Below are 13,166 nucleotides of genomic sequence, written 5' to 3'. Positions count from 1 at the left end.
TTTACTCAGATTACAATTTGTCTTTATAAATGTCCTTTTATCCTATGATTGCAAAAAATATTTCTCTGCACTTCCTACCATTTTTATGGTTTTATTTTCTTCAAAGAAATCCCAATTTATTACCAATTTTTTCTTATGTTGTTATGAGGAAGGAACAAGGGTATTCTTCCATAAAGCTGGCCAACTTACACTAGCCTACATGCCCACTAAATATGCTACTTTCCCTTTATATCTTCCCGGGTTTCCTTTTTCTCTCCAGCTAAAGTGTGGCTATACTGTTATTTCTGGGTTAAAAATTTATAGCTAGCTAGTACTCATTTCTGAGCAGGAAAGATCACACTATGTAGTGAAAATCTGTCTTTGACTTCTCACAGAACTGCAGTGGTCCCTAGGTACCACTGAAGGGAAGTGGAGGAAACCCTGAGTGAATGTGTAAGGAGCAGATGAAGTTCTGAGTGAGTGTGTCTTGTTGACTGGGGCACAACCATGCCAAGGACCTGATGCCTCAGACCTCTGGGAAGGGAAAACCTCTGAGGCTCAGAGTGAGATGGCAAAGCCCTCTTCTGCCAAGTGCGGAAGCTGACAGTGTGTGCAGACTGTCAACCCCAGCTTCCTCCTCCCGGATGACTCCAGACCGAGGCTGCTTCCCTGTGGAGCCCTCCTGCCCAAGACTGACTAAATCCATCTTCTTCTTCAGCTGTCTGCCATGAGCCTGCCTCTTATTCAGCTGGGTACAATGAACCAGCCCCCTCGATTTGGATTTCAGATATATAAAATCAACATTCTGAGTTTCCAAGTTGCTGCTGTAGATGCTGTTCCGCCAGGGAGAGACAGCCCACCTGATACCAGATTTTCTGAACATGTGTCTGTGTGTCTGTCCATTTCCTCAATGACTGAGGCCGGTCTCCAGGATCAAGCCATGCTGGACTTGGCAATGTGGGACCATCATTCTTAGCCAACAAAATGGTGCAGTTTGCACACATCCTACACACAGCATCTGGTGTATTTAAATCACCTGTACGTTGTTTATAAAATTGGTCTTTTGCTTACTACAGCATTGTTTTAAGGGTGAAGCCTACACGTGTTCAATACAATGCAATTATTTTTTAATACACCAATCTGCTGTTGATTGAATGTTTGGAACTCATTATGTCAACAAATATTCCCAGGTCTCTGACTGGCCGGTTCTTGGTAGGGTTGCAGTCTCCATTCTCAAGGTTGGTTAAATCCGTGTTTTGACAAGTTCTAAGTAAACATGCTATCAGTACCTTTTGTGCCGGGATGTTTAATTGCTAATGTGAGACCTTCTAGAACTCTCTTTTATGTTGTATAATGATTGACACTGTCCAAGATGGTAGTTTCCCCTTTGATCATCTGAATGTCCACAATAAATAAACTCTCAAGCAGGTGCTGGCTACTCCTATAATACCAGGAACTTCCAAGGTTGAGGTGGGAAGATTGTTCAGAGTTCCAGGCCAGCCTGAGCTATACAATGAGTTCCAGGCCAGCATGGGCTAAGATATGAGACCCTGTCTACACACACACACACACACACACACACACACACACACACACACACACAAACCCTTCCAAAATAAAATGAAAATCGCAGACCTTTCCTGTTCTGTCTTTATTGGCATGCAGTATAAGCAACAAATAGTTTCTTTCTGGATGGAGTCCAGGCCTGGAACCCACATACAGACCAGGCTGCCGTTGAGTGTGTTACTCTGCCGCCCCTGCTCCATGGGATTACAGATGTGTACCATCAAGCCCAGCTCACCAACTAAACTTGTATTGTTGTAAGTTGATGGTCTCAACCTTCCTAATGCTGTGACCTTTTAATACAGCTCCTTCTGTTATGATCGTAATGTAAATACCTGTGTTTGCTGATGGTCTTAGGTGACCCCTGTGAAAGGGATTGTGACACTTGGTGACTCCAAAGGGATTGCGACCCACAGGCTGAGAACCAGGGCTGTAAGCCACTGGGATTTCGGGGTTGCTTGTTTTGGAAGTATAACCTCCTAGCCTATCCCGACTGAAATCTTCTTGTGTTTGAGCTTCTCCCTGTTTTGATTTGATTTCATTATCATCAACTGAACTCACATCAGATGGTTTCTCAGAGAGGACACATTCTTTCACATTAGCTATAGGAACTATAAAGAAATATGATAATTTTAGAAAAAAAGACACAAAATAACTCCATATTTGACTCTATGCTAATCTCATTTTTCAGGTAATCCGAACCTGACAAAATGTTTGCCAAAGCGACTCGGAATTTCCTCAAAGAAGTGGATGCTGGAGGGGACCTGATCTCAGTCTCACACTTGAATGACTCGGACAAGCTGCAGCTTCTGAGTCTGGTGACCAAAAAGAAGAGATACTGGTGCTGGCAGAGACCCAAGTACCAGTTTTTGTCTGTCACCCTGGGAGATGTTCTCACAGAGGGCAATGCCTCAGTCCAGGTATGTTTCCTTGTGAAGATTCAGTGTCTGGTCCCCAAACAGGAAGTGGCTCTTCTAGGCATCTAGACTGGAGGTGGTGCCTTACACTGAATTCTTCCTTTTCCTTGGCTCTCTGGTATAAAAGGATAGCCTTTCTTAATGAGCACAACTACGCACATCTGAAATGAAATGTTATCCTTAGTGTTGTAAAAGCGATAGTCTGTTTGGGTATAAAAGTTCATTGTGCTCATTGCAAATGTTAGAGCCACTTGGCAGAGTGGGATGGCTCCTCATACAAAATTTGGTTTAGTATTGAGACTAAAAATGCTGCAGACTGACCAGAGGAGCATGAAGAGTTCTGTTTCTTACATAATGATTCCCGAGGGGAGCAGGGCAGTCTCCCACTCTGGCCCAAAAGTGGCTGTAGAGGGATTGCTAAAGAGATTGGCTCGGCATTTATTGTGGCAGCTGATGAAGTCCCTGCCTACGAACTGGGACTCTGTGGTTTACTTTTCACTGGACCCTGTGGAAGGGGCACCTGGGCCACTGCTCTTTTACTCTTTGTCTGTCTGTCGTTCCCTCCCAACTCGTGTGTGTGTGTGTGTGTGTGTGTGTGTGTGTGTGTGTGTTATGTGTGGTGTGTGTGAGATGTGTGTGTGGTGTGGGGTGTGGTGTGTGTGTGGTGTGTGTATGGTATGTGTGTGGTGTGCGTGTGTTTTTGTGTGTGTGTGGTGTGTGTGTGATATGTGTGTGTGGTGTGGTGTGTGTGTGTAGTATGTATATGGTGTGTGTGTGGTGTGTGTGATGTGTGTATGTGATGTGTGTGTGGTGTGGGGTGTGTGTGTATGGTGTGTGTGATATATGTGTGGTGTGTGTGTGTGATGTGTGTGTGTATGGTGTGTGTGTGGTATGTGTGATGTGTGTGTGGTGTGTGTGTGGTATGTGTGTGATGTGTGTGGTTGGGGTGTATGTGTGTATGGTATGTGTGATGTGTGTGTGTGGTGTGTGTATGGTGTGTGTGATGTGTGTGGGGTGTGTGTGTGGGAGGTGTGGGTGTGTGTGTGGTATGTGTGATGTGTGTGTGTATGTGTGGTGTGTATGTATGGTGTGCGTGTATGGTGAGTGTATGGTGTGTGTGTGTGTGGTGTGTGTGATGTGTGAGTGTGTGTGAGTGTGTGTGTGTGCATGTTGGCAGCCAGTCAACAGCAGGTGTCTTCTGTCACTCTCCACCTCATTGTTTAGAGCAGGCTCTCACTGGGCCTGGGTCATGCTAGTCCAGCCTGGACTTTTCTATGTCTGTGCTGGAGATCTGAACTCAGGTCCTCACACCTGTGCAGTGAGTGACCGCTCCTTCTCAGAGCCCAGCCCCCACACCAAAATAGTCTTTACAAACAGAAGCAGAAACATGCTGTATGTAATTTTAATATATTTCTCATTTATTTAATATTATGTAAGTTTTCCTCTGTAGATTTAGATACTTTTAATTCTATTTCAGCAAATACATAATATTCATATATATATATATATATATATATATATATATATATATATATACCCTAATTTGATTATTCCAATTTTGTGCTTAATAAATAAGGCTGCAGTGAACATTTTTGTTTGTGATTCTTACCGTGTTTTTGAAACAGCTACACTAGCATGCTTTCTCGGGTTTCTGGGACCAGAGTTTGGAAACTTGCTTTCTCCTTGTTAGCTTACTTCCTGGAACACAATGATGTGTGACAGTATCAACAGTTGTTAGTTACTGGATGAAACCAAATCTAATTCTCCTTCACAGTAAAGTTTCAGCATTTTGCGACTGCATATCTACTAAAGGAAAGGGAGCCAGAGTCGCTCACTTGGGTCTGCAGTCTCCACACTTGCTTCCAGATGAGCCTTCCTGTGGATGCTGCCCTCAGCCGGTCACCGGAGCTGCCACGGATGGGAGGATGGGTTGATCTGAATCATGTCATCCCAACGTTAGCTGCCTTCCCCATTTCCGTGATGAATATCTGACAGGAAGCCCCTTAAGAAAGAAACAGCACATTTTAACTCACAGTTTTAGGGAGTCACAGCAGCAGGGGCTTGAGACATTGCTGGTCACACTGCATCCACAGCTAGGAAGCAGGAGGCCATGGATTCTAGCACTTGGCTGTCTGTTTCCTTTGTATTCAGTCCAGGACCCCACCCCCACAGAATAGTGCTGCCACAGTCAGGATGAGTCTTCCCATCCCAGGTGACCTAATCTAGACCACCCTTCTCAGGCATGCTTGGAAACTTGTCTTCTGGGTGATTCTGGAGCTTGTCAAGTTGACAATATCAACCGTCACCCCCCCCCCCCCGGATATATGTTCTTGAGGGTAGAACCTCTTCTGAGTAGTAAAATAGCTAAGCACAATTTGGAATGAGAGGGAAAACATCATAAAATACACCTAGGACTGCTGAGTACTGGGATTCTCTCTGATGTTGAAACGATAACTTGGTAGCATCTTGAAAGACCATGCAGACTTAAGTTAGACTTGTCACCACAGATTCTTGAATACGGCCATCATTTGAGGTCAGAGCTCAGGCTCGACCTGAGTCCTGTTGGAGTCATGGCTGGGAAAAGCAAACTCAAGAGACTTCATTGTTGTTTTTCCCCCACTTGTTTCAACCCTGGCGTGAGTGTTGCTAAGGATAGGGAGGGGAAATGATGGTGACTGGATTGTGGGTGGCTCAATGCTCCCTTCTATCACTAGATGATAACTAGATGAAGAACTCTAAGTGACATCTTTTGCAGGTGTGTCTAGGGTGACATTTCATGTGTGTAGTCTCGATTTCTCCCTATCTGCGATGTGACCAATTCTGGGGACTATTACGTTTTGAATCTAAACATGCACCTCCAAGTCTAGTGTTTGGAATGCTTGGCCCGAAGCTCATGGTGCTGTTCTGAGGGCAGTGGAGCCATGGGAGATGGGACTAGCTGACGTAAGTAGGTCACTAGGCAGGGGCCTTTGTAGGTTGTACTTGGCCTGTGGTTCCTGTCACACATTCCCCGCTTCTGGGAGTGGATGAGTCGGGGGAGTCTGTCAGGCTCCAGGTGGTTTGGAACCCCTTCTGAAGATCAGTCAGGAGCCTAGGAGAGGCTTGGGTGAAGGACATGAAAAGCAGAGTGTGATGCCACAACAGGCTCCTAATGTGTCCCTACCAAATGGTGGTGATCAAGGCTATGTTTTTTTTTTTTTATAGTTGTATCTTGATAGATTAAAATAAGGACAGTGTCCTGGGGGCATATGTTTGTAGTAGAATATATGACTACTATATATGAAACCCTGGATTCACCCAAGGGAGAAAAGAGAAAAGTGTGGGGGAGAGAACAAAGAACCAACACACACACACACACACACACACACACACACACATACATACAACAAAACCCAAACCCAAACCCAAACCCAAGGCTGCTAGTTCACATGAGGGTTCTGAGCAGAGGGTGGACCCTGAAGGCACCCGATAGCCCTCACTTAGGTGTGGTCATAGCTTGGTGGTAGGACAAGGCAATTCCCAGTTGACTGGATTGACACTGGAATGCCAGGTATGGCTGTGTTCCTTAGAGTCTGGAAAACCAGGAGGGAAGGCCAGTGGGGCTTTGTGCACTTTGGGAGGGGACGGAGGGGCGTGGGCATGCCTGGTGACGAACATGGCAAGAAACTGGACATCTGGCTAGAGCTCAGATATAATGTAAACATTACGTCACTGGGAGATGTTAAGCAGGACCAGGGAATTGTTCCTTAGGATGGGTGGTGGGAAGGAAGGATGTCCAAGAACTGTCCGGGAGGATCTGCCATGCTAAGTCGCTCCCCTGGGGTTGGCAGCAGTAATGTGGGCACAGGTATCACCCATCATCCTCCATTTTCGTCCCCTTTCCATCTTTACCACAGCTGGTGGCCATCTTAGTTACTTTTGATCTTTGCCGGGACAAAAATTCCTGGCCAAAACAACCGAAGAGAGTTTATTTCGGCTCACACTTTGAGGGTGCAATCCATCATGGCGAGAAAGGCCTGAAGGAGGGAGCTGGTCACATCCTGTCTGCAGTCATCTCACTATGTCCTGTCTGTGTAGTCTGGGACAGCAGCCCGTGGAATGGTGCCTCCCATATTTAGAAGGGAGTTTTCCTACCTTAATTAACCCAATCTAGAAACTCTGTCCTAGGCATGGCCAGAGGTTTGTCTCCTGGGTAATTCTAGATCCTTTCCAGTTGAGAATCAATATAAACCACCCCAGTGGCTAAAGAGGTGCTAAGCACCCCTGGACTCTGTCCACAGCTGTGCTCAGTCAGCATGTAGATGTGCGGACTGTCTTATACCTAATGCCGGCACAGCTACCCGATTTCCAATCGGATGCTGGTGTGGGTTTCCCATGAGGCTGCGGGGGAAGCTGGGCAGCCCACAACACTGAGGTGTCTTAACTGCTTCTGGATTCCTCTGCTCTGTCCTTTCCAGTGGTTGTGGAGTCAGACTTCGTGAAATATGAAAGCAGGTTTGAGAACCACACGAGCGGGAGCATCGGGACGGTTGTGGGGAAGGTCAAGCTGAACGTGGGCGGCAAAGGCCTGGTGGAGGGTCGCTCATCGTTTGGAACCCTGAGGAAGCAGGAGGTGGACCTGCAGCAGCTCATCCAGGATGCAGTCGGGAGGTAAGGGAATTCTGTTCTGCATGGTGGCCTTTATACATCTTATGGCTGAAGGTCGTCTGACTGGACTTCGGCCAAAAGGCTGCTGATGTGGACTCTACTAAACAGCATGTGTTGAATGCCAGTGGTCCTGAAACTTTCTCAGTGCACATTCTTTATTTTACAATTTACTGACTGTTTTTTTATCTGAGAGTGGAGACCTGGGAAACTCCGTATATTAGTTCAAGAGAAATGGCAACAGTGGAAAGATGGAGTCCTGCTTTGGCATTTTTTAAAAATTTATTTCACATGTGTGGGTTTGGTGGGGAATGTTCCATGGCAGACACATTGGGGTCAGAGGGCAACTTGCTGGAGTCAGTTCACTCCCATGTGGTCCTCTGTAAGATGAATTGCTAAACAGTCTAATTAATAAAAACCCAGAGCCAGATATTGGGGTGAAAGCTGACAGATCAGAGAATAGGACAAGCCACAGCCAACCTCACCTCACCAACTCCTCAGCTTCCAAAGAGACCTATTTCCTGTATATCCACGCCTATAAGCCTTTCTGTCCTGCCATCTCACTTCCTCTCTCTGCCCAACTACATCACTTCCTGTCTGTCTGTATAGACCTCCAGACCTCTATGGTTAGTGCTGGGATTAAAGGCATGTGCCACCATGCCTCAGTGTGGCCTTGAACTCACAGAGATCCAAATGGATCTCTGCCTCCCAAATGCTAGGATTAAAGGCGTGAGCTACCATTGCCTGACTTCTATGTTTACTATAGTGGCTGGCTTTTTCCTCTGATCCTCAGATAAGCTTTATTAGGGTGCACACTATATTGGGGGACACAATATATCACCACAGTCCTCAGTAGTCATGGTGGTCAGGTCAGTGACTTTACCCACTGACCCATCTTGCCAGCCTCTGATTTGCTTATGGGTTTTTGTTTCCATTTCTGTATTTACTTGAGACAGTTTCCCTGTGTAGCCCAGGCTGTCCTACTTCAGGCTTCTGAGTGCTGGAGTTACGGGTCTGTGCTACCACACCCTGTTCAAAGAATCAGCGATGGTTTTGTTTGTTTGACCTCAGCGCTGGAGCTTGGACCAGGGCCTCACATACTCTGGGCGAGAGCTGACCACATCACCAGCCTCATGCTTTTGCGTATTAATTCCAGAAGCAGGAAGCTCCTAAGTCCACTTTGTGTCTTTGCATTTTTCTCATGAGGAAGAGAGCAAGTGCAGGATTTCATGAAGAAGAGCTGGTTTACCACTTCAACATCTTGAAGGAAATCCTGTGTTTATTCATTTTTATCCCATGATAACTCATCATCATTGACTTTCTGCCTTGTGTCAATTCAACAGTCAACAAGTCATTCTCCTGACGGAATGCGATATATTCTCCATACCGAGGATGCCGCAGGGAGCAAAATGCTGTGACTTCTGCTCAAATTCTAGTGGGAGAGATTCCAAATATGTAGTTAAATAAAACATGAAATAGATTGATGAGGTTGGAGCCACGGGGAAAATGTAACAAAGGAGGATATGGTTTTACAGTGAGGCCAGAGAAGACACTGGAGAAATTGGTCTTAGAATAAAGCCTCTAAGAAGGAAAAAACAAATGCGGCCCTTCACAAGGATGCTGTGTGCTATGACCAGGAAAGCTGCTGCCCCAGGGTGACCCAGGAGAGGTCAGGGCAGAGCCAGGTCCCCTAGGACCTAGAGGCCACTGGAAAGACTTTGCCTCTCACTCTGAGTAAGATGGGATGTCCCTGGAGATTTTGATCAGGAAGGTGACATGTTGACTTATTCTTTAAACGGATTCTTTTGGCAACTGGGCTGAGAAGAGAATGGATGGGCAGAAGCCAGGGGGCTGACTGAGATGGCATTTCAGTGAGATGCGTACTGAGCCGTATGTGCGTCTCCATGTGTAATTTTTATTACCCTTTCCCCTTAAGACAGAGAATTCAAATGCAAATGCATATTCATCAATGGAAAAGTCATTTGTATGTAGGTGTAGGCAGTTTGTCTCTTCTAATGTTCTTAGGCCTAGGGGTGTAGGTCAGTGGTAGAGCACATGCCTAGCACATGCAAGGCCCTGGGTTCTAGCCCTGACAATGCAAAAACAATAAACCAAAAATAGTAAGTCCTTGATCTTAGAATCCTAAGAATGACATGCTTATTGAACAAAGCTATGTTTTAAATTAATACACAAAAAGTGCCATGAAACATGCATGTCAAGCATTTGGTGGGCAGATTTAGTACAGGCTGGATGTTAGACTTCAAAGCTAGGCACCTGTAACTGCCCTGTTTAGCGGACCTGAAAGAGCACCATCATGTATCTGGCACCTCCTGGCTTTTCCCAGGGTTCCCCCAGGACCTCACTCTCTTTGGCAGTGGGAGGCACAGTCACTCTGAGGCTGATCTTAGTTCCTTCTCGGGTTGCTCTTGTCAACAATGGCACCTTCCTTCTCTCCTGCAGTGGACACCAGGGGAATATTGTTTATCTGCAATCAAAATCTAACTGGGCGATGCTCATTTTCTTTGCTAAATCCAGTGACACTGTTCATGGAGGAGAGCGGATAGGAAGGCTTCGGGAGTCCAGGGTCTTTGGTCCCCCACTCTCTACCCACCCCCCCTTTTAGCTTCGATGTGCAGTTTTGTCATTTCTATTTCAGGAACCAGGGTTAGCCAATGCTCTGCAATCACAGCTCCTGATATAGGATTTTAAAGGAAGTCTCCGTGATTCAGGTGTAAAAGCTACTGCCGACGGGGAGCGTGGGGGTGGGGATCCTGTGAACAGTGTGGGAGAAAAAAAAATCTAAGAGGAAACAGAAAAGGAGAAGCGGGGAGGATCACCTTCAGGGCACCTACTATGTGCCAGCCAGTGGGTATTTATCGCCTCATTTTCTCTGCACAGCTGACTGCGTTTGTGTGTGAAAGACTGAGGCTTAGGAGAGTGAGTGAAGCGGTTCTCAGTCACAGATGTGTGTGCTGCAGCTGGCATCCAAGCCAGGATTTCTTGGTTCCAAGCCTTCTGTTCTTTCCTCTAAATCTTGCTTGAATCAGTCGAGGTCAAAGTGATTTGGATGTGATGCGGAGTATCCCTGAAGGTGTTTCTGGGTGAAGTGTGGGATGGGCCCTGTCTGCTGTGGGTGCTTGGGAAGGGTCAGGCAGGCCTGCTCCCCTGGGACATGCCTGGATGGGTTGAGACCGCCTGAGAAGACAGTTCACCCATCCACTGCAGGTGTCATGGGAGAAGGCGCGGTTTGGGGAGTAGTAGCTGAGCGATGAGGAGCATGTTAAAGACTATAGGTCAGGATGTAGCCAGTGGTAGAATGCATGACTAGGCCCTGGGTTCCATCCCCAACACTGAAAATCAGAAAAAAACAGGTGCAGTCCCTGGACCCAGGAGGTGCCTTATCACAGAGTCACCCCCTTGTTACATTTTGCTGAGAGCTAAAGGTAAGCTACATGGGAAGGATGGGAGATTCTTTCCCAGTCTCAGGATGATAGCCATCAAGCTAGCATTGCTGTGCCTTCATACTAGAGTCATAAATTCTTATCTGTGTGGTCCTGCCCATCTTTGGACTCCTGGAACATCATCAGGACTGATAAGGTGCTGTGGATGCAGCTGTGGCCCTGGGCACAGTCACCAGTGATGGCCTCAGTACTGTATGTTCTCAAGGGCATATTTGCAGCCAGGCATTTTTATTTCAGTCATTTAGATAAGGTATCATCTGTGTTCAAGTTTTGTAGGCTCTACAAAAACCAAAGTGTTGGAGCTAGTGTGTAGTTTGGTGACAGTCACTTGCTGAGCTTGCCTAAGGTCCCCGGACTGACCTAGGTAGCACCAGGAGAAAGAAAAAACTCCAAGTATTAATTGTATTGTCTGCAAAAATATATTCACATCTCCAACTCCATTCTCTCTTGGAAACTATCCCATGTATATAGAAGATTCATTTAGAGTTTGGGCAATCATGCTTATAGGTACCTGGAGCTGATTGCTTCTAATGAGCCATAGGTTCAGCTTACATATTCTTGAAACTATCCTGACAAATGCCTTCCATTTCTTTAAATGGAAACTGACAAATGTATTGAGAATTCTCAAAACACGGATTTGTGCTTTAGTATTCATATCCAATATTATTCTGTACAAACTCTCTAGAAAGGCTTTGTATTGTCTCTGTCGTCCAGCGGCCACTTGTCACTGTCTTAAGCAAAGCAGCCATACTTCACCACCACCCCCCCCCCCCCCCCCCCGCCAGCGAGCACCTGACTGCCTCAAACCTCCCAGAATCGGGGAACCTCATTCCGCATAAATAACTTGGACGGACTTAGTAGGTCGTGCCAGCCTCTGGCCTCACTCTCCCCAGCCTACATGGCCTTCGGGAGCTATCTCTGAAGTTTCTAGATGTGAGTGGGCACACACCAGATCTTTCCCTTTGAGGTTGGGCCTTGCTTCTAGCTATGGCCGCATGGAGGGTTTGGGTTGTTTTGTTTGTTTGTTTGTTTGTTTGTTTGGCTACACGAGGTTTGAGTTGATTGTTACCATAAAGGCACTTCCAATTTTTATTATTTACCTTGTTTCTAACCAAATTTTGGTAAAGCTGATTATAGTTGTCTGTATGTATATGGTAATTAGAAAATTGGTTCTTGATGAGGAACTCTCCATTAATTATATAAATTGATAAACCATGAATGAGGTGATGTGGCGATAAATCTTCACAATTATTCCGAATGTTTCAGCCCACATATGAAAACAATGGAGCCCTGCTCTGGCTCTTCGGTCTCCCTAGAGGAGGCGGAGGACTCTTGTGAGTGCTGGTTCCTGCTGACACTTGATTTGGAGTTTTGTTGAAGGGATTGTGTCTTGCTTTTTTAGAAAAGAACATACACAGCAGAGTTGGACACACCTTTCTTTCTCCTGGTCCATTTCTGCATGGAGAGCATTTGATGGTCATGCATTTGATAGTCGTGCATTTGATAACCGTGCATTTGATAGTTGTGCATTTGATAACCGTGCATTTATAGTCGTGAATTCATTCTTGCACTCCTCCGTTCACTCTTTTCCTTTATTCTCCTTCCTCTTTGTTCCTCCTTCAGGGGCATGATGGGAATGACCTGAGTGAGGGCCCTCGAAGGTCAGGGTGAGCACAGCCAGCAGAGACACCTTATGCTCATTTCCTAGTGTTCACAGCTGTTTTTAGACCCGTGGTTGGGTGGTAAACGACGTTCAGTGTGTGTGTGTGTGTATGATAGGATTTTACTATGGAGGCCAGCCCTCTGACTCCCAAGTGCTCAGATTACAGATGTGCACCATCACATCTGGAAGGTCTGTTTTTTAAAATGAAAAAAATAATTGTGGAAAGTATGGATTAATGTAGATTAAGGAATAATGTAATAAATATATTCCACTTCCTATCTAGCTCAACAAAACTACCTTCCTTCCTTCCTTCCTTCCTTTCTTCCTTCCTTCTTTCTCTCTCTCTCTCTCTCTCTCTCTCTCTCTCTCTCTCTCTCTCTCTCTCTCTCTCTCTCTCTCTCTCCAGGGTTTCTCTGTGTAGCCCTAAATGTCCTGGAACTTGTTCTGTAGACAAGACTGGGCTCAAACCCAGAGATCTGCCCACCGCTCGAGTGCGGGGATTAAAGGTGTACACCACCATGCCTGGCCTCCGACATTTTTAAATCAGAATCAATACCCAGGAGCCATCCTCTTTTGCCTTCATTACCTGAACTTCATTAGCAAGAATGGTCTCTGTGTTTCTCTGAGAATTAGATGAGAATGTAAGCACAATCCGGACAGCTGCCCCTGGTTCATCTTAAGTTCCCCTTAACTCCTTCACCATGGTTGTGAGTGGGTTCACTTCTGACACAGTAGAGCCTGGCTACCAAGCCTGGGGGAGGTCAGTGCGCCTGGAGGAGAGACGTGCCTAGCATGCTGAGATGGGGCAGGAGTTGTGGGGTTAGAAGCAGGGGGTGCTGGCCCCGAGTTGCTGTGTGTCATTTGTGGTGCCCCCGCGTGTAGCTGCTGTCTCCCTGGGGGTGAGTGCCAGGTGACGAGAGCTAGCTTCCATAGCTGAAC

General features: G+C 46.2%; 2 protein-coding genes across 6 annotated transcripts in view; one reads left to right on the top strand and one right to left on the bottom strand.

Annotated features, from left to right (window-relative positions):
- The window catches only part of LOC119086172 (MAGUK p55 subfamily member 6-like), a 563,311-nt gene that overhangs the window by 374,726 nt on the left and 175,419 nt on the right, over positions 1-13,166 (bottom strand). The window lies entirely within an intron of this gene.
- The window catches only part of Gsdme (gasdermin E), a 61,089-nt gene that overhangs the window by 8,465 nt on the left and 39,458 nt on the right, over positions 1-13,166 (top strand). Inside the window, 3 exon segments of the mRNA XM_028892637.2 lie at positions 2,234-2,445; positions 2,448-2,462; positions 6,917-7,109. Of these exon segments, the coding sequence (XP_028748470.1) occupies positions 2,253-2,445; positions 2,448-2,462; positions 6,917-7,109 (401 nt within the window). The 5' untranslated portion in view covers positions 2,234-2,252.

This window comes from Peromyscus leucopus, chromosome 3 (genome assembly GCF_004664715.2).
Source record: "Peromyscus leucopus breed LL Stock chromosome 3, UCI_PerLeu_2.1, whole genome shotgun sequence".
Classification (NCBI taxonomy): Eukaryota; Metazoa; Chordata; class Mammalia; order Rodentia; family Cricetidae; genus Peromyscus; species Peromyscus leucopus.
Note: the sequence above shows the minus strand (reverse complement) of the source record. Positions and strands in the feature narration are given on the sequence as shown.